The following is a 22,307-nucleotide window of genomic DNA, read 5'->3' as shown; positions in this document are numbered from 1 at the left end:
AAACGCACCTGTAGATGGTAAATTAGGAGATTAAAAGGGCAGCAGTGGTGGACAAAAAGAAAAGCTGAAACTTGAAACTCATGATGATGCTACATTACAAACAGGATATACAATCAAGCCCTAGTAGCTAAGAGACATGCAAATAAGTAAGGCTAATAGGATTGACTAATAGATCAAGACGCTGTCTGGAATAATTTTATGTGTGATTGAACTCAACCCAGAAAAGTTAAACCCAGGTAACCCAGTTGGTTGGTAGTGGAGAGTTCTGTTAAAGCATTGAATCACTGCTGTTTCAGAGGTAGGAGTTTTTCCTTACATTACTCCAGATTACTCTTTCAGAAGACTGTCAGTGTGTGCAATGGTTGTAATAAGGGGAATATCTAAAACAAAAACAGATGATTTTTGTTTGCTGGGTCTGCTTTCTTTTGCTTGTTATTGGAAAAGCCACAAATTAAAGTATTGAACAAGAAAAACAGAACTTTTTTTTCTTGAGCACATGTTAAATAAACTCAGAGAGGCATTTACAATTTTGTTTCTTGTGTGAGTTGAACAAAATTTTTTTTTCCAGGAATAACGTAGTTAACTTATTGCCCTCTACATTTTAGACAAAGGAAACATTGAACCTGAACATAAGATCTGGTCTTATTTGAAGAAGTATATTGACCTAGCAATATAGAATGTGTGTATATATATATATTTTCTTAGTCCAGAAATTTTCATTCCAGATGATGCCATAAATTGGTATAGTCATTAAATTTATGTTTTTTAAACTTACTCACAAAGAAAATAAGTTAAAATTTTCCACTATGGAAAAATTTTCAATATTCTTGTGTAAATAAAAAAATTAATTTTCAACAACTATTTTTTATTTCAAAAACAGTAAAAATACTTCATAATTCAAAAGCACTTATTATGTACCAGACATTGTTCTAAATCTTTAACATAGTATAATAAACTAATTAGGTAGCAATTATTATCTGTTTACTGCCTTCTGGGTATGATAATAACTTTACACCAATTAGTTTATTAAATCAGCATATCAATTATTATTATTCCTACTTTTTTTAAAGATTTATTTTATTTATTTGAGAGGCAGAGTTATAGACAGAGAGAGGGAGAGACAAAGAAAAAGGTTTTTAATGTGCTGGTTCACTCCCCAAATGGCCACAAAGGCCAGACCTGAGAAGATCCAAAGCCAGGAGCCAGGAGCCTCTTCCGGGTATCCTACACAGATGCAGAGGCCCAAACACTTGGGCCATCCTCCACTGCTTTCTCAGGCACATAAGCAGGGAGCTAAATCAAAAGTGGAGCAGCTGGGACTTGAGTCAGCGCCCATATGGGATGCTGCTGCTGCAGACGGAGGCTTAACCTGTGATGCCACAGTGCTGGCCCCTATTATTGCTACTTTAATCTCAGGAAACTGAGGCCTAGGAGAGTTAAGTTACTTGCTCACAGTTGTATGTCTAGCACGTGGTACAGCTGGGCTTTCTATTGATCCGTGATAAGAACTCAAATGAAGTAGTGCAGCTCTGATTACAAGTGGTATCTTATCTTCCCTAAGGATGAATGTCTTATAAATTTCTCCAATTCCATACCGGGCTTTCTGTCACAGAACTAAATCATAAAGCCAGGCACATTGATTTTCTCAGATAGGCAAGAATATGACTCTAACACTGAAGGAAATCTTGGTAGTTTTCTATTAGATCTTTATAGCAGTTCTAATGCTTCTATAGAGTGAACAAAGCATCTGGAATGATCCATCCTGTCTTTGGCTTGGCAGAACACTCTAATTGAATTTCAGTGAAGAGTTATGAACTCCTCTGAATTGTTCAGAAAAAAATCATAAAACTGGTATTGGGAGATTTAATTTTGTAAACCATAATAGCAGAATGTTTTGTAGCCAGAATGGGACTGGAATTATTTCCTTTAACTTCTTGTTTCAGTTCTTTCATTAGATGACTTCATAACATTGGACAATTCCTTCTCTGGGTACTTCAGTTCCTATGTCAAATGATTGCTCTATCTTCTAACTTATGTAAGAATGAATGATTAAGAAAAACTTAAAGAATTAAAAATATCATATAAATTTAGTTTTTCTGAGGCAAAATTTCAGTTCTTGCTCTGTACTGCTCATTTCAGAGAGCATCAGTGAGACTCTTTCATAGTTGGTTTCATAGAAGTATCTCTCTTCTGAGATGTGCCTATATCCACAACACCTTGACCAAATTTCCCTCAAGGGTTGTTGATGAAAAAAAAAATGAAAAAACTCTTGATTCAGGAGGGCAGTTCATGTACAGTGATTTGTGTAGTTGAATAGACTATTCTATTAAAGCATTGACCAACCTAAATGAATATAACCATTTTATAGAATTTTAGCATCAGCAAGGGCCTCCGATCTAATATAAGGTCATCTAATTTAAAGTTTGCATTTTAAAATGAGGAAATTGAGGCCCATAAAGATCACTGTTACTGTCAAAGTAGGACTTAGATATACCTATCTAGGGGTCTAGATAAATATATATTGACTTATATTAAGGTCCTTATCATTCAAGCATCTCTATTCATTGGGAATATTTGTGAACTAAATCTATTTTTTAAAATTTATTTGACAGGTAGAGTTATAGACAGTGAGAGAGAGAGACAGAGAGAAAGGTCTTCCTTCTGTTGGTTCACCCCCCAAATAGCCGCCACGGCCGGCACTGCGCTGATCTGAAGCCAGGAGCCAGGTGCTTCCTCCTGGTCTCCCATGCAGGCAGGGCCCAAGCACTTGGGCCATCCTCCACTGCCCTACCAGGCCACAGCAGAGAGCTGGACTGGAAGAGGAGCAACCGGGACTAGAAACCGGAACCCATATGGGATGCCAGCACCACAGGTGGAGGATTAACCAAGTGAGCCACGGTGCTGGCCCCGAACTAGATCTATTTTTTAACAATCCGTCTAATTGTCTTAATATTCTTCAGACAATGGTCTGAAAAAAAAATGATAGGAAGCAAAATTAATTGTTCTAAACGTACTGTTTCTTAAAATATTGTTTTTTTTTAAATATTTATTTATTTATTTGAAGGTCAGAGTTACAGATAGGGAGAGAGGGAAAGAGAGGGAGGAAGAGGGAGAGGGAGAGGGAAAGGGAAGAGGGGGAGGGAAAGGGAGAGGGAGAGAAAGAGAGGGGTAGGGGAGTGAGAGGGAGAGGGGGAGAGAGAGAGGAGAGGGAGAGATCCCCCATCTGCTGGTTCAGTCCCCAGATGGTTACAACAGCTGGGGCTGAACCAGTCCCAAACCAGGAGCCAGCAGCTTCTGGATCTCCCACGTGGGTAGCAGGGGCCCCCAAACACTTGGTCCATCTTCTTCTGCTTTCCCAGGTCACTAGTAGGGAACTGGATTGGAAGTGGAGCAGCTGGGCCTCTAACTAGTAACCATATGGGATGTTAGCATCCCAGGTGGTGGCTTAACCCATTACTCCATGACACCAGCCCCAGTGTTTTTATTTTTAAAGGCTATACTTTAAAAGTGTAATGTTTAAGCAAGGAAATAAAAATAAAAAAGAACGATGGTATTTCAGATATGTTGATGGTCTAGAAGAAGATAATTTTATTATTTATTATGGGGGAAAGTAGACTACTCAAAACTTTAGAAAAAAGAGCAGAGAGGGAATTGTTGCGTGATATATGAGAATGATAAGATGTGGGGAGCAACTTGGACTAGACTAAGTTACTGGAATTAAGACTTATTCTATGCATCTGCTCTCCCACAATATGGCGCTGGGAGAGGAGGAAACAGCTTCTACGCAGCTGCCTCTTGCCAACTTGAGTGATGACCTGCAGGAGCTGATCCTGCTCCTGATTGGAGGAGAGCAGCGTACTCGGCGTGTGGGTAGCAGAGTTGGGATTGGTGGAAGAGGACTATAAAGGAGGAGAGAGACAATATGCACCAGGAACATCTAAGGGGAACACCTGAAAGAACACCTGAGCAGCCCCCGAGAGAGCCGGCCGGTGGTGTGCCGCTCCCCCGCGGAAGTGGGGAAAGTGGCAGGGGGCACCGCCCTTCCACGGAGGTGGAAGAATGGCAGCCAACCCGGGAAGAACCAGCAGCAAACCCGGGGAGGGCCGAGCAGACAAAAGAACAGCGCAGGGTCCTGTGTCGTTCCTCCGCGAAGAGGGGGAGTGACAATAAGAAATTTTCTTTTAAGTATGATTAGATGCACTTCTAGGAATCCTGAATCTTCTCATTATGTGGTCCCAGATGCCTTGCTGCCAAGCAAGCATATCCTTTAAATGCAGATTGAGATACCATTGCCTAGTATATGTCTCCCAGGTTTAATGCATTTTTGAAAGTCTTAGTTTATGCTAAGAGAGCCCTACACGCTCACTTGTAAAGAAGATGTAATTCCTTTTTTTTTAACTTTTATTTAATGAATATAAATTTCCAAAGTACGACTTATGGATTACAATGGCTTCCCCCCCATACCGTCCCTCCCACCCACAACCCTCCCCTTTCCCACTCCCTCTCCCCTTCCATTCACATCAAGATTCATTTTCGATTATCTTAATATACAGAAGATCAGCTTAGTATACATTAAGTAAGGATTTCAACAGTTTGCTCCCACACAGAAACATAAAGTGAAAAATAATACATGATTTTTTTTAAATGATGATGAAATCAGATCAGCCCTATTGTCATGTTTAATCCCAGTGAGAGTCAAGTTGGGAGTTGATAGTTTCTTTTTTTTCTTTTTCTTTTTTTTTTTTACAGAGGATCAGTTTAGTATGCATTAAGTAAAGATTTCAACAGTTTGCACCCCCATAGAAACACAAAGTGAAATATAATGTTTGAGTACTCGTTATAGCATTAAATCTCAATGCACAGCACATTAAGGACAGAGATCCTACATGAGGAGTAAGTGCACAGTGACTCCTGTTGTTGACTTTACCCAATTGACACTCCTGTCTATGGCATCAGTAATCTCCCTATGCTCCGGTCATGAGTTTCCAAGGCTATGGAAGCCCTCTGAGTTCTCCGATTCTTATCTTGTTTAGACAAGGTCATAGTCAAAGTGGAGGTTCTCTCCTCCCTTCAGAGAAAGGTACCTCCTTCTTTGAAGACCTGTTCTTTCCACTGAGATCTCACTCACAGAGATCTTTTGCCAGAGTGTCTTAGCTTTCCATGCCTGAAATACTCTCATGGGCTTTTCAGCCAGATCTGAATGCCTTTAGGGCTGATTCTGAGGCCAGAGTGCTATTTAGGACATCTGCCATTCTATGAGTCTGCTGAGTATCTCACTTCCCATGTTGGATCACTCTCCCCTTTATTTATTCTATTGGTTAGTGTTAGCAGGTACTAGACTTGTTTATGTGCTCCCTTTGACTCTTAGTCCTTTCATTATGATCAATTGTGAACTGAAATTGATCACTTGGAATAGTGAGATGGCATTGGTACATGCCACCTTGATGGGATTAAACTGGAATCCCCTGGTATGTTTCTAACTCTACCATTTGGGGCAAGTCAGCTTGAGCATGTCCCAAATTATATATCTCTTCCCTCTCTTATTCCTACTCTTATGTTTAACAGGGATCACATTTCAGTTAATTTTCAACACTTAAGAATAACTGTGTATTAATTACAGAATTAAACCAGTCATATTAAGTAGAACAGACAAAAAAACTACTAAGAGGGATAATGTATTAAGTTGTTCATTAACAGTCAGGGCTATGCTGATCAAGTCACCGTTTCCCATAGTGTCCATTCCACTTCAACAGGTTTCCTTTTTGGTGTTCAGTCAGTTGTCACCGATCAGGGAGAACATATGGTATTTGTCCCTTTGGGACTGGCTTATTTCACTCAGCATGATGTGTTCCAGATTCCTCCATTTTGTTGCAAATGACTGGATTTCGTTGTTTCTTACTGCGGTATAGTATTCTAAAGAGTACATATCCCATAGTTTCTTTATCCAGTCTACCGTTGCTGGGCATTTAGGTTGGTTCCAGGTCTTAGCTATTGTGAATTGAGCTGCAATAAACATTAGGCTGCAGACCGCTTTTTTGTTTGCCAATTTAAATTCCTTTGGGTAAATTCCAAGGAGTGGGATGGCTGGGTCGAATGGTAGGGTTATTTTCAGGTTTCTGAGGAATCTCCAGACTGACTTCCATAGTGGCTTGACAAGTTTGCATTCCCACCAACAGTGGGTTAGTGTCCCTTTTCCCCCACATCCTCGCCAGCATCTGTTGTTGGTAGATTTCTGAATGTGAGCCATTCTAACCGGGGTGAGGTGGAACCTCATTGTGGTTTTGATTTGCATTTCCCTGATTGCTAATGACCTTGAACATTTTTTCATGTGCCTGTTGGCCATTTGGATTTCCTCTTTTGAAAAATGTCTATTGAGGTACTTGGCCCATCTCTTAATTGGGTTGTTGGTTTTGTTTTTGTGGAGTTTCTTGATCTCTTTGTAGATTCTGGTTATTAACCCTTTATCTGTTGCATAGTTTGCAAATATTTTTTCCCATTCTGTCGGTTGTCTCTTCACTCTCCTGACTGTTTCTTTTGCAGTACAGAAACTTCTCAATTTGATGCAATCCCAATAGTTAATTTTGGCTTTGACTGCCTGTGCCTCCCGGGTCTTTTCCAGAAACTCTTTGCCTGTGCCAATATCTTGAAGGGTTTCTCCAATGTTCTCTAGTAACTTGATGGTGTCAGGTCGTAGATTTAGGTCTTTAATCCATGTTGAGTGGATTTTTGTGTAAGGTGTAAGGTAGGGGTCTTGCTTCATGATTCTGCACGTGGAAATCCAATTTTCCCAGCACCATTTATTGACAGGCAGCGTGGACAGTGAAAGAGAGAGAGACAGAAAGAAAGGTCTTCCTTTTTCCGTTGGTTCACCCTCCAATGGCCGCCATGGCCAGCGCGCTGCGGCCGGCGCACTGCGCTGATCCAATGGCAGGAGCCAGGTGCTTCTCCTGGTCTCCCATGGGGTGCAGGGCCCAAGCACTTGGGCCATCCTCCACTGCACTCCCTGGCCACAGCAGAGAGCTGGCCTGGAAGAGGGGCAACTGGGACAGAATCCGGTGCCCCAACAGGGACTAGAACCTGGTGTGCCGGTGCCACAAGGTGGAGGATTAGCCTAGTGAGCTGCGGCGCCAGCTGAAGATGTAATTCTAAAAGATAATGATGGTATTGCCCAGACCCAAGTTAGCAGATATTTTTCTTTTTGTAAGAAGCAGCACACATTTAGGTATTAATTATTAGATGTGTATATATCTCTCAACCACAATTTCTACGTTGAAAAGGGCATATCGCCCATGTAAGAAGTGATAGCTACAAAAGAATGAGCAGAACAGATCAATTGTTAGCTCATCTACATTTGCCTAAGAAAACTTTTAAATGGTGTAGAAGAGTTCCCTGAATGTGACAGAAGCATCTTTCCAGAGAAAAAAGCAGCACCTCTTATGAATACTTCATGAGTGATTTAAGCCCTCAGAACTCTGAGTGAAAGACAATGTAAGGTAGTAATGAAAGTTTAATTTTTAATCCCAGACAGTGGTAGTCATAGGCTGAATAGTAAATTCAGGAGCCTATATGATGTAAAGGCTCAGGCTTGAAGTAAGATATGGAGGGAAATGGATAGAATTATCCCACCACATCTCCTTAATCAATCCTAAAATCAGCTCTCCCTTGGAGGCCAGCCATTTGGCACAGCGGGTAAAGCTGCTGCCTGCAGTGCCGGCATTCGATTTGGGTGCCGGTTTGAGTCCCAGCTACTCCAATTCCAATCCAGCTCTCTGCTGTGGCCTGGGGAAGCAGTAGAGGATTGCCTAAGCACCCACCTGGGAGACCCAAAAGAAGCGCCTGGCTCCTGGCTTTGGATCAGCGCAGCTCTAGCCATTGTGGCCATCTGCAGAGTGAACCAGTGGATGGAAGACCTCTCTCTCTCTCTCTCTCTCTCTCTCTCTGGGTGTGTGTGTGTGTGTGTGTGTGTATGTGTGTGTAACTCTGACTTTCAAAATAAATAAATCTTAAAAAAAAAATCGGCTCTCCCATCCCAGTACAGGAGAATTTGCAGGGAGTACTACAAGCAAGGCTAGTCCAGGGTGGACTTCTAGAGAAACAGTTTCTGTTTAGATATGGAAAGCAAACAAAATGTATGTCATGAAGAAGCTGCAAATATATTTAGTATGATACATTGCATTTGCTTTCTGAAGTCTAATTTACAAGTGGCATTGAATCATAGATTCACCATCTTTCAGACTTCTATGACAACCTTAGTAAGCTAACAAAACAAAGATTGTGCATCTCTTGACAATAAACACAAGTAGAAATTATTGATAAAACAAGTAAAAATACCCAAGTCCATGGAACCAACTCTCTCCTAAATAATTATCAGATTAAGAAGGGAATAAAATGTGCAATGGAAGACTAGTTACAAAATAACAAACAAGAGATTTGATATATTAAAACCTATGAGGCCGCAGAATCAGCCCTAAAGGCACTCGGATCTGGCTGAAAAGCCCATGAGAGTATTTCAGGCATGGAAAGCCAAGACACTCTGGCAAAAAGATCTCTGTGAGTGAGATCCCAGTGGAAAGAACAGGTCTTCAAAGAGGGAGGTGCCTTTCTCTGAAGGGAGGAGAGAACCTCCACTTTGACTATGACCTTGTCTAAACAAGATAAGAGTCGGAGAACTCAAGGGGCTTCCATAGCCTTGGAAACTCATGACTGGTGCATAGGGAGATTACTGATGCCATAAACAGGAGTGTCAATTTGTAAAGTCAACAACAGGAGTCACTATGCACTTACTCCTCATGTAGGATCTCTGTCCTTAATGTGCTGTACACTGAGGCTTAATGCTATAACGAGTACTCAAACAGTATATTTCACTTTGTGTTTCTATGGGGGTGCAAACTGTTGAAATCTTTACTTAATGTACACTAAACTGATCTTCTGTTAAAAAAAAAAAAAAAAAAAAGAAACTATCAATTCCCAACTTGACTCTCACTGGGATTAAACATGACAATAGGTCTGATCTGATTTCATCATCATTTAAAAAAAATCATGTATTATTTTTCACTTTATGTTTCTGTGTGGAAGCAAACTGTTGAAATCCTTACTTAATGTATACTAAGCTGATCTTCTGTATATTAAGATAATCGAAAATGAATCTTGATGTGAATGGAAGGGGAGAGGGAGTGGGAAAGGGGAGGGTTGTGGGTGGGAGGGACGGTATGGGGGGGAAAGCCATTGTAACCCATGAGACGTACTTTGGAAATTTATATTCATTAAATAAAAGATAAAAAAAAAAAAAAAAAAAAAAAAAAAAAAAAAAAAACCTATGAGGCCGGCGCCGCGGCTCACTAGGCTAATCCTCTGCCTTGCAGCGCCGGCACATGGGGTTTTAGTCCCAGTTGGGGTGCCGGATTCTGTCCCGGTTGTCCCTCTTCCAGGCCAGCTCTCTGCTGTGGCCAGGGAGTGCAGTGGAGGATGGCCCAAGTGCTTGGGCCCTGCACCCCATGGGAGACCAGGATAAGTACCTGGCTCCTGGCTCCTGCCATTGGATCAGCGCGGTGCGCCGGCCGCAGCGCGCTGGCCGTGGCGGCCATTGGAGGGTGAACCAACGGCAAAGGAAGACCTTTCTCTCTGTCTCTCTCTCTCACTGTCCACTCTGCCTGTCAAAAAACAAACAAACAAACAAACAAAAAAAACACCTATGAGACATGATGAAACTTAACTCCCAGGTAGCGTCTTTAAGATAAATTAATGGAATCGTAATATTGCCAAAGTGGAGAGCACAGCAGGCTGAAACATTGTGGGGCTGTTTTCACTCTGAATTCTCTTTTAGTTCCTTCTCCCTTCCTCCCTCCACCTGGCCCTGTTACTCCCAGTTAGCCCTATACAGCACTCTCAAAATTCTCCTTGTCTTGATAGAAATTCAAGTTCAACAAAGACCTTCTTTTGTTATTTGGCACTGAAGTACTTCACTTGAGCAGCCCTAGGTTTGTTTGAGGGAGAGCCATGGCATTGGTCCGCATGAGCATACTTCAGATGGATGTGCTGGTTAGACTCATGGCTGTGATAAACAGAATGATTTTTAAGGGTTTAGATCTAAGCAGCAGAGAAGGAATAAAGCCTCTGTCAGCTGAAGCTCGACTAGTTGCAGCAAATAACCACACCAGAATGGGAAGAATAGTATTGTTTTCACATTAAGTATATTTTGAAATTAAATTTAATTTGGAGAAATTCCTTTCTACAGATGGCAGAGAAAAGGGATCATGGGTGATATTCAATAGTTTGCCTTCTTTAGTATATTGGATTTGGGGTTTTGCCAGAGACTAGAAACATTTGTTAGTTTCTGAGTTCTGTTGTCAACAGTTTTTCTATAACAGCTTTTCCTGATGCTTTTCAATGAAATGATAAAATGTGTGATTGCTCAAGTGAATTAATTCTACAGGCTGGAATAGCGAGAGCCAGGAAAAAAGATTGAGATGGCAGAGTCATCTAACTTTGGAATTACAAGAGTTTGCATGGCGTGAATTTTGCTATATGAAGGGGAGTCACATGCTTGTGTAGGAATCCCAAACCTAGTGGAACAGTGTGATGTAGAGCAGTGAGTAAAAAGAGAATATGGAAAGAGCATGAATCAAGAATGCTACAAACTTTTAGGTTATGTAGAGAGGAAGTTTTCTGTGATATGATGAAAATAAAATTGCATGAAAATATGATAAAATATTCAATTCCCTGTGTTACTAAAGGCAAAATATTTAATATATGCAAGTCTCAGTTTTCTCATCTATAATAAGGATAGCAATATTACTCTCCTGAAAAGGACTGAAAGAGATCATTCACTCATCTACTCACTGAGTTGTACTTATCAAACACCTGAATTGTCAAGTACTGTTCTAGGGAATGGGTTTGTAGAGATACATTAAACAAGTAAGCACACAACTACATAATTCCATATTTATTTATTTACTTATTCTTTGGAAGGCAGAGAGAGAGAGAGCACTTCCATCGTCAAGTTGACTTCCCAAGTGGCCTCAATGACTGGGGCTGGGCCAGGTCGAGGGCAGGATCTAGAAACTTCATCTGGATCTCCCACATGGGTGGCAGAGGGCCAGGCTCTTGGATCATATTCCGTTGCTTTCCCAGGCATGTTAGCAGTCATCTGGATCAGAAGCAGAGCAGCTGGGACTTGAACCAGAACTATGATTTTGGATGTTGGTGTTGCAAATGGTGCCTGTGCCACACCAGCCCCACAACTACACAATTTTGAGGGAAGTTAGTGTCATACAGAAAAGAAACAGTACTATGAGAGAAAGTAACAGATTATGGATTTTAATTGATTTGGTTTGAGATAGATTCCCTAAGGATCCATATTTGTTCTTATGTGGAGTTAGCAATACCATGAACCAAGAACAGGATTCCAGGGAGAGATGTCAACAGAGCCCTAGAAACCAAATTAAAACACAAAGTTAACAAACAAACTAAAAGAACTTGAGATAGTCTAGGGTGGCTGAATTACAAAGGACAGTAAAAGAGAAGCAAAGGTTAGGTAGGAGGGGCTGGCACTGTGGCATAGTGGGCAAAGCTGCTGCCTACAGTGCTGGCATCCCATATGGGCGCCAGTTTGAGTCCTGGCTGTTCCACTTCCAATCCAGCTCTCTGCTGGCTGGGAAGACAGTGGAGGATGGCCCAAGTGCTTGGGCCCCTGCACCCTCATGGGATACCCGGAAGAACTGGCTCCTGGCTTCGGACTGGCGCAGCTCCAGCCATTGTGGCCATCTGGGGAGTGAACCAGTGGATGGAAGACTCTCTCTCTCTTTCTCTCTGTAACTCTGACTTTCAAATAAATAAATAAATCTTTAAAAATAAAGATAGGAGTTAGAAACTGTGCTGTGAAATATAGAGCTTGAACTGTATCATAAATGCAAGCAGAAATAATTATAATGTTGGCACAGACTCTACCCCTCAATGAATGATCACTAAAAGTTAACAAAATGATGAGGAGGGGGAGTGAGAGGATAGAAGATGGGAACTGTAGTTAATAGTCATGAATAAGGCCTTCTAGGTAGAAGTAGACAAGTATTCTTTATTTTAGAAAATAAATTTTAAAAAGTCAGATACAAGATGAATTTCTTACTACAGATTTTAGAAGGGACACTACTTCATGAGACATAAAAAGCTTTAAAATGTTGGCCATGAAATATAGGACAAAAGATAAGGGTGGGCATTTGGTGAAGCTGTTAAGTCCCTGTGCTGGACACCCACATCCCATATTGGAGTGCCTGATTGTCAAGACCCAGCCACTGCACTTCTGATCCAGCTTCCTGCTAGCATGTACCCTTGGAGGCAACAATGATGGCTCAAGTGCTTCCACCCATGTGGGAGACCCATATGGAGACCTGATTTCCTGGATCCAAACTGGCTCATCCCTGGCCATTGAGGGAATTTGGGGTGTAAATCAGTGGATGGAGAACTCTTTCTCTATTTCTGTCTCTATGCCTTTCAAAACTGAATGAAAATAAATAAGTAACAAAATTTAGAAGACAAAGAACACCCCACCACCACCAAATAATTCTTAGTCCTTGTCTGGCTTCTCTCATCTCTATCCCTTACTCCTTATTCTCTCATTTGTAATGGGGCCACATCCCTCTGTTCCTTACTCATATTAGTTCAAAGCTAGTCTCAAAAATCAAGTCTTAGCTAGTGTGGCCCATCAACTGCTCATTTCACAGGAGACCATATATTAAACACTAGCATATGGTAGGATATTGTTTTCAGCTTTTGGATGGACCATGCCTAAGTGCCAGCATATATTGTTTGCTTTCGATTAAAATGCAATGCTTAATGGATTTTAGAAATTGTAATAAAAAATAAATCTGGATTCATGGAAGACAAACAAATGATGTGGCTTTGGAACCTGATCCATTCCACGTGTTCAAGCTTACTATTTACTAGGTTCTACATCTCACACTTAAAAGTTTCATACAAATTAGTTTTTGTTTTTTCAATCCAGTTCATTTGAACTGTCTCTACAGGGGAAAGTGTATTCATAACAAATCTATTTTCTGTGAGAAATTTCCTCTTTAGGAAATAGCTTAATCCATGCATTTAAAAATCAAAAGCCTGATATATTCACAGGATAAAAATCCTGGGTCATGGATTAAATACTGGGACTCTGGTCCTGAATCATTCAGTGTTTGCTACTTGAATAAGGTAATCAGTGAGAAATCTGGACCTGGTCCTCAGAATACTAGAATTTTTAATTAGTCATTGTCATCTCTTTGCAAATGTAATCTACTAAAAATAATGAACTTGTTGTTACCCTTCTACAAGTGATCATGATGTGTTTTCACCTGACTTCTTAAGACAAACTCTTTATTACCATAAATTGGGTTCAGATAATGGTCTTCTTTGTCTAGGCTATGTTATAATAACAAACTATAACAATAACCAGAAAAATGAAAAACAGTAACAAAACATTCCAGTGGCTTACAACACATGTTTATTTTCTGCTTATGGTAACATGTTGGTTTTAAATCAGTTCTGCTAAACAGCTCTACTGCTGCTTCCTATGTCTTCACTGTCTTGGAGCCCAGGTTCTTGGTCTTGTGAGAGGGAAAAGTAAAAGGTAGTTGAATCATGTAATAACTTTCACAGCTTCTACTTGTAAATGATTACTTCTCTTCTCACTTTCTGCTGGGGAAAGCAGCTTCTCTGGCTGAGCCCATAGTCAATGAGAAGAATATGTATTTTCCTAGGGAGATATGGCAAGGACCACAGATATTTAATCCTTTTCCTGGGGTTGGGGGGAGTGAATAATGAGGAGACTTTTTAGAGTCTATTCTAGTTCACAAGGACAATGGAGAGTTTCATTGTTGTTGTTTTGAAAGGAATGCAAATTTATAAGTCTTAGAATATTGAATACAAATTGTGCTGTAGTAGTATTTAGGATCACTTAAAGTATTAAATGAATTTTATTTCAATATCTCTTTCAAAGGGGCTGTGCTTAAAGTATTGCAATGTCTGGGATCCAAGGAGAATATAGTCTTTCAGAATTAATATTGTTTAATTTCCAGAGAGAGAAAGAAACAGAGCCAAAATCAATCGCACCTTCTAGGTTTAGGGCCCTTGAGCCCTATAAGTTCCTCTTAGAACATTTGGACTGCAGCTGCCTTTCTCCTTGTGGGAGTCCTTGAATTTCATTAGTTGGGGCCCAGAGGAATAGTCCACTTTAGCTTGCTCCAATGCTCTTTGGCTGTTTTCCTTCCTTTTTCTTATCTTCTAGTGGTAAAGCAGAAAAGAGAGACTACAGGCTTGGAAGAAGCAGATAGAACCTGGGAGGATTAGAAAGAAGGAATATGTCTTACTCTGCTGTGTGTCCTGCTTTTTGGTTTTCAAGAACTGTAGTATGTCTATACCTCTAATGAAAATTAAATCATCATATTACACTTTGAAAATAATGACCCAACAAGAATTTGTCAAATATCTATTTGCAAAGTTCTTTATTAGGTGCTGAAAGGACAAGAATTTTCTCTACCTTCAGAGATTTACTGTATGTTAAGAGAGAAATTTCATGTAACTTTACTACAGTCTGTGAAATTTGTGCTGTAGGTGACATCAGAGCTCGGAGAAGAGTTATTGGTCTGAGTCAGTAGCACTGCATGTGATTTCTTTCTCTGTATGTAAGACTATCCTATGGCTGACCCATAATTTATTAATCATCTCTATTATTAGAGCTTTAGAATAGCTTCAGTTCTCATTATTGTAGAGTGTACCTGATGAGAATCTGTGTCTTTACTGGCATCTTGCATATATTTATGATTGAGTGCTAGCAGGAAAGTGTTCCCAAGACTTACCTGTCCTATAATTTTCCAGAACGTTAAATTTCCACCAGTTATGGGTGCCAGGAACTGTGTAATGTGCACCCACCAGCTTTGAATATCATACTTTAAAATATTTCTCTTTATTGCACACTCCCCTCACCTAGGTAATTCCTATTTGTCTCAGTTTTGAAGTTATTTCTACTGAAAAGTATTCTGTCATCCCCCAATGAGTTCAGGGTTTTGAGTTATGCTGATGAGTTGTTCTGTACTTTAAGACATTTTTTTAAGATTTATTTATTGATTTGAAAGTCAGAGTTACAAAGAGAGAGAGAATGAAAGAGAGAGAGAGAGAGATCTTTCATTCGCTGGCTCACTGGAAAGTGAACAAGCTGGCTGCAACACACAGAGCTGGGCCAGACCAAAGCTAGGAGCTAGCAGCTTAATCTGGGTCTCCCCCATGGGTGGCAGGGGCCATGCCCTCAGACCATCTACTACTGCTTTTCCCAGGCCATTAGTGAGGACCTGGGTTGGAAGTGGAGCAACAGGGATGCAAATTGGCACCCGCATGGGATACCAGCATCACAGGTGGTAGCTTTACCTGCTATGCCACAGCACTGGCCCAAGGCTTATATTCACCCCTTCACCATTCTAAAATGAAATTCATTGATAATATAATCTCACTGTACACATTATATTAAAATCTAAATTTACAAGTATTAGATAATGATAAAGATAAATTAAAAGCAAAGCAGAAAAAATAGTCACATGTATTCAGCATATGGAAAGCCTGGACAAGCTGCATTTAAAGACATAATGAAGTAATCATCTTGTTTATGTCCTAAATCGCTATGAATGCTGCAGTACAGACATAGGCTGGCATGGCTGTATGAGCTGGTGACTGATTTTTCTGTATTGATGATCAACTCCTGGCAGATTTCCAGGAGGGAAAAAAAACCTTTCAGTTATATTCTATCTGTAATCTTGGAAAATTAAGTATACATTAGAATTGTGCAAAAATTAATTGTGTTTGATGTGTAAATCAAGCTAGATTTTATGCTAACTAGTAGAACATCTGCCTATATAAATATCTTTGGAGAATTCTCATTGTGTGAGACTCTGTCATATTCCAAGCTGTCTAATGTCTTTGGTCTCTAGCCACTAAATCCCAACAGTGCCCACCACAATTGTGATAATAATTAAAAGAAAAACTAAAATGTGCTCACAAATTTCTCAAATGCCTAATTATGGTATCTACTGAGAACCTTTGTATAAATAAGGATGTAGAACCCTGTACTTTCTCAGATAGCTTATTTATTTTTATTATTTATTTATTTTTAGCGATTTATTTTATTTGGAAGGCAGAGTGACAGAGAGGGAGAGACAAGGAGAGAGATAAAGGAGATCTTCCAAATGGCTGTAATAGCTGGGACTGGACCAGGCTGAAGCCAGGAGCTGGGAACCTCATCCAGGTCTCCCACATGGGAGACCCAGGTACCCAGGCATTTGGGCCATCTTCTGCTGCCTTCCCAGATGCATTAGCAGGAAGCTGGATTGGAAGAGGACCAGCCAGGATTCAATCATATGCTTTTAAACAACAATATTCTCATGTGTTTTAAGTTCCTTATGGAGCAATGATTATCTTTCTTTCTTTTTTTAACAGTTATTTCTTTATTTGAAAATTAGTGTTGCATAGAGATTGGGAGACACAGATATCTTCCATCCACTGGTTCACTCCCCAGATGGCTGCAATGGCCAGGGCTAGGCCAGGCTAAAGCCAGGTGCCAGGAGCTTTATCTGGGTCTCCCATGTGGATGGCAGGAGCCCAAACACTTGGACCATCTTGTGTTGCTTTTCTCAGGTCATTAGCATAGAGCTGGATTGGAAGTAGAGCAGCTGGGACATGAATTGGCACCATACGGATCCCACAGTGCTGGCCTTCAGTGATTAGCTTTCACACTGCTATCACCAGAACACTTCCTGGTATTTGTTGATATCTTTATAATGTTAGTTACAAATATTTGTTACTTATTACTATTTTAATGGCTAGGTCTTCCAGGATAATTTTATAGAACAAGAGTCATATTTGTATCCATTGACTAATTCCTGATTGTGATGAGAAGTCTGTAGTGATTCACCTTTAAAACATGTCAAGAATTGGGGCCAGTGTTGTGGTGCAGCACTACTGCCTCCCACTCGGGCATCCCAGGTGGGCTATAATTCGTGTCTGGGCTCCTGCCACACATGTGGGAGACCTGGATGAAGTTCCTGTCTGGCCATCTGAGGGAATGAACCTGTGGATGGAAGGGCTCTCTTTCTCTCTGTCTCCCTTTTTCTGTAACTCTGATTATCAAATAAATAAATAGTTTTTTAAAAGTGTCAGGAATCACAACAGCTCTCATTTAGTCTATGTTATCTATTAGCAGACATTTTACTAAGGAATATACTCTATTTGCTTCAGCAACCCCATGAGCTAGGCTTAGCTTGTTGAAGGCTCTTAAGTAGATAGTTTGTAATTGACAGAGGTGGGATTTGAACCCAGGTGCATAGATGATATTCATGGCCGCTTCACTATAAGATATTAGCTATTGATTCAGAACAGGTAGTCTTGATTATTTGAGGAAAATTCTCTTTTTCTCCTAACTTTAAAAGGTTTGCTTTTAATAAATCAGAAATACTAGCAACCTTTCTGGCATGGAGCTGCCATATCGCTTATTTTTTTGATTTGTTGACAAGATAATATATAATTAAAAACCTTTGTATTATTATTATTACTGTAATTGATTTTATATACAAAGCTAACAATAGATTGTGAATTTATTTTTATTGAACTATGGTTAGGATTTTTCACCGTATATTAATAGGTGAAATCAACACATAGTTTTCTCTGTTGGGATTTAGCAACAGTGTTTTGAGAAAAATTAGTTGAGAATTGTTCCATATTTGATGGTATCTTAAAATAAATTATATTTTAGAATTACCTATTCCTTAAAATTTTTAAAGGACTTGCCAGGTAGGGCACCTTCTGAGTGTTAGGGGATTGATAATGTTTTTGATTATATCCATGGCTTATGTCTATTTCTTTTTCCTCTCCTTGAGATAACTTCAATTTTTTTCCGGGAAATGACCCATTTCAAACATTTAAATATAATAGGATAGAGTTGTACATGGGGACTATATATTTTTAAGTTCCTTAGTATCTTTGCATTTGTAGTACCTTTGCTATTTTTAGTATTGTCTATTTTTTCTTTATTAGACTGGCTAGAAATCTGTATTTGTATTTTATATCCCCATCCTCCCTCCATTTCCCTCTGAAAAGCAGTTCTTGAATGTATCTATGAATTTTTTCATTTGTATTTTATTTTTTAGGTTTTGCTTTTATTTTTACTTTATTCTTCATTTTAGTATTTCTTTCCCCCTGCTGATTTTTTAATTTGACTCCTTAGGTTCTCTTTCTTTTGTCTCTTTCATCTTTCTTTCCATCTTTCATTTTTCTCCAACATGAAAACAGTTTATTCTGTGACCTCCTTTGATTACAGATTTGGCTGATATGTGTAAATTTTGGTAAGTAATATTCTTATTTTTTGTTGTTTCCTAGATAGTCCACAATTATAGATTTATTTCCTCTTTGACATTATAGAGATTATTAGGAGAACATCTTTAAAATTGTTATGCTTTTAGATTTTATTGCCTTAAGATTTTACCATTGTTTACTGTTAACCCACTGACTGCTTTCAGATATAAAATAAGTATATAACCCAAGTTGGATTATCACTTTGAATCTACCATCTCCTCATCTCCAAATAATGTCACCACTGCCAATGTATTTTATTGATTGAGATGAGAGATCTATTTTATTTTTCTGTTTAGGTTCGAGATGATAAAACCTTACTGGGGAAAGTCTGCGGCAATGAAACCCTCTCTCATGTTACATCTGTTACTAATACTATATGGATCAGGTTTAAAATTGATGCTTCTGTTGAAAAAGTTAGTTTCAGAGCTGCTTATCAAGTTGGTAAGGAAACTTATACTTAATTTTTAAGTGTTTAATTTAATTTGCCTGATTATAACATTTTAATTTCTTGAAATAACTTAGTCATTTAGTCAAATAGCAAGGAAAATATTCTCACCAAAGTATTACATTCTTTTATCATATTAGGCGAATTATACTTTGTAATAAAATTGAGAGTAAGAATTATTCATCTTTGTTCAAGCATTAACATTATTTTTTATATTTACAGCTTGTGGGGGTGAATTAACTGGAGAAGGGATCATTCACTCTCCTTTTTATCCTAATGTATATCCTGGAGAAAGAATCTGTAGGTGGACTATCTCCCAACCCAAAGGTCAGGTAGTTCTTCTCAACTTCACTGCATTTGAAATTGGAAGTTCTGCACAGTGTGATACAGATTATGTTGAGGTAAGAGTGAAAAGCTTTGGGTATTTGTATTTGTTTGTATTATCAAAAATACGGTGTCATGTTATCTGCAAATGAGTTAAAACAAAAAGTCATTTGTGTAGATCAGCATCTTCTATGAATATTGATGTAACATCCCCAATGAATATTTGAATTCCAGCATATAAAGAGGATTATACACGAAGTGGGACTTATCCCTGGAATCCTAGTTGATGTAACTTCCAAAAAATCAATTATTATTAATAAAATAAAGGACAAAACCACATTATCGCCTCAGCAGATACAGCTCTGACAAAATCCAACACCCTTTCGTGATAAAAATACTCACCAAGTAAGAAAAAGAAAGGAGCTTCCTTAATCTGAGAGCATCTATTAAATACCGTATATAATATCATATTTTTCACTAACACTAATTTAATATAAGGCTAGTTATAAATTATATCAAGGTGTCCATAATTATTGAAGGAACAATAATTTCCAGAGAACTCTATTCTACTATATCTCTTCCAATCTTTCAGATGTATTTCCATAGATAATGAGGAAAATAATATAAACTAAATTTTAGTGAATGAATTTTTTTGTTTTTGTAAAAAATTATATAAAGAGAACCTATGTATAATACCATATTTAGGCCAGAGCCATGGCTCAATAGGCTAATCCTCCGCCTTGCGGCGCCGGCAAACTGGGTTCTAGTCCCGGTCAGGGTGCCGGATTCTGTCCCGGTTGCCCCTCTTCCAGGCTGGATCTCTACTGTGGCCAGGGAGTGCAGTGGAGGATGGCCCAAGTGCTTGGGCCCTGCACCCGCATGGGAGATCAGGAGAAGCACCTGGCTCCTGCCATCGGATCAGTGCAGTGTGCCGGCGGCAGCGCGCCGGCTGCAGTGGCCATTGGAGGGTGAACCAACGGCAAAAAGGAGACCTTTCTCTCTGTCTCTCTCTCTCACTGTCCACTCTGCCTGTCCAAAAAAAAAAAAAAAATACCATATTTAAAGATAAAACACTAATCACTTTGCTCCTATAATGAGTACAAAAACCAAAGATGTTTATTGTCATGAGTTCTATTCAACATTATATTGGAAATTATAGATAAGGCAATTAAGCAAAGGAAAGGAATAAAATGTATGTAAAATGGAAAGGAAGTAAAACTATCACAATTCATAGACAACATATCTTGAATATAAAAATTATTAGGAATCCACACACATCAAAAGCTATTAGTACTAATAAACACATTCTTTAAGTTGCAGGCTACAAGATCAAAAATATAAAAATAATTTATTTTATATACTAGTAATAAACAATTTGAAAATGAAACCAAGATTTATAATTACATTATAATAAGTACATTTCTGTAAAGAAGTATAAAATATGTACCCTGAAAATGAAAATGTATTACTGGAGGAAATCAGGGAAGACCTAAATGAATGGGAACCTATCTCTCATCTTTATGGATTAGAAAAATTAATACTGTTTAGGTAGCAGTACTCCCCAGATTGATCTGAAGATTCAGTCTAATCCCTATCAAAATCTCAGAGGTTTCTTTGAAGAAGTTCATAAGCTGTTTGTAAAATTCATATGAAAATGCAAGAGTATCAGACTAACCAAAACATTTTTGAGAAAAAACAAAGTTGGAGGACTCATTTTCTTATTTCGAAATTTAGCTCAAAGCTGTAGTAATCAAGACAATGTGTTATTGGAGTAAGGATATAAATATAGGTCAGTGGAACAGAATTGCAGGTCCAAAAATGAATTCATAGTTTATGACCAACTGATTTTTGGAATGAATGCCAAGAAATATCAACAAGGAGAAAAAGACCCAAATATGTAACATAAAATCATTAAACTCTTAGATGAAAACATGGTCAGTTGGTAGTTTCTTAACAGTTATCCATAGAGTTACCATTTGAATCAGCAGTTCCACAGGAGAGTGAAAATGTATGTCCACACAAAAATGTGTATCCAGATATGTCTACAACCATTATTTGTAATGCCATATAAAATAGAAGATTCAATTATTATTCATAATTAAAAATCAGAAGCAACTTAAATGTCCATCAGTTGATGGCTGGATAAGTAAAATAGATATATTCATAAAATGGAATGCTCTATGACACTAAATAGGAATGAAGTAATGATACATGCTACACTGTGAATGAATATTGAAATCATATTCAACATAGAAGAACATAGTCACAGCTTGTTACAAAAGATCACATATTGTGTGATTCCACATTTGAAATGTACAAAGTAGGTACTTTACATAGACAGAAGGTGGATCGATGGCTGCGCGGGGCTCTGGTATTGGGCAAATGGCATGTGACTAGAATTTCGTTTGGGGTAGTTAAAATGTTCTAAAATTGTGTTCATAGATTGACTTTTGCTGTGTTAATATAAGCATTAGAAAAACAATTATTCTTAGAAAATAGATACCTAGGCCGGCGCTGGGGCTCACTAGGCTAATCCTCTGCCTGCGGCGCCAGCACCCCGGGTTCTAGTCCCTGTTGGGGTGCCGGATTTTGTTCCAGTTGCTCCTCTTCCAGTCCAGCTCTCTGCTGTGGCCCGGGAAGGCAGTGAAGGGTGGCCCAAGTACTTGGGCCCTGCACCCACATGGGAGACCAGGGGGAAGCACCTGGCTCCTGGCTTCAGATTGGCACAGCGTGCCAGCCGTAGTGGCCATTTGGGGGGGTGAATCAACGGAAAAAGAAAGACCTTTCTCTCTCTCTCTCTCTCTCTCACTAACTCTGCCTATCAAAAAAAAAAAAAAAAAAAAGAAAAAGAAAAGAAAAGAAAAGAAAATAGATACCTAATAAAATAAGCTTGACTATATCTTTTTTTCCCCTTTAGATTGGTAGCAGTTCCATCATGGGTTCTCCTGAAAATGCAAAGTACTGTGGCACAAACATTCCTCCATTTATAACATCTGTGTACAATATTCTTTATGTCACGTTTGTGAAAAGTTCTTCAACTGAAAACCATGGTTTCATGGCTAAATTCAGTACTGAGGATTTAGGTAAGAGATTGTCTCTTTCTCTTCCTCTTAGGCTTATATTGGAATAAATGAACAGTGGGAATAAAACATGTAACAAT

At 39.0% G+C, this 22,307-nt stretch overlaps 1 protein-coding gene across 1 annotated transcript in view; it reads left to right on the top strand.

Moving 5' to 3' along the window:
* CUBN (cubilin) overlaps positions 1–22,307 on the top strand; it is a 283,377-nt gene that overhangs the window by 43,739 nt on the left and 217,331 nt on the right. Inside the window, exons 18-20 of the mRNA XM_051820614.3 lie at positions 18,675–18,819; positions 19,046–19,224; positions 22,065–22,230. Of these exons, the coding sequence (XP_051676574.3) occupies positions 18,675–18,819; positions 19,046–19,224; positions 22,065–22,230 (490 nt within the window). The remainder of the gene's footprint in view (positions 1–18,674; positions 18,820–19,045; positions 19,225–22,064; positions 22,231–22,307) is intronic.

Source organism: Oryctolagus cuniculus, chromosome 13 (assembly GCF_051225735.1).
Source record: "Oryctolagus cuniculus isolate XC-2025 breed Fujian yellow rabbit chromosome 13, ASM5122573v1, whole genome shotgun sequence".
In the NCBI taxonomy this organism is placed as follows: Eukaryota; Metazoa; Chordata; class Mammalia; order Lagomorpha; family Leporidae; genus Oryctolagus; species Oryctolagus cuniculus.
The sequence above is the reverse complement of the archived record's forward strand: the minus strand, read 5'-3'. Positions and strand labels throughout refer to the sequence as shown.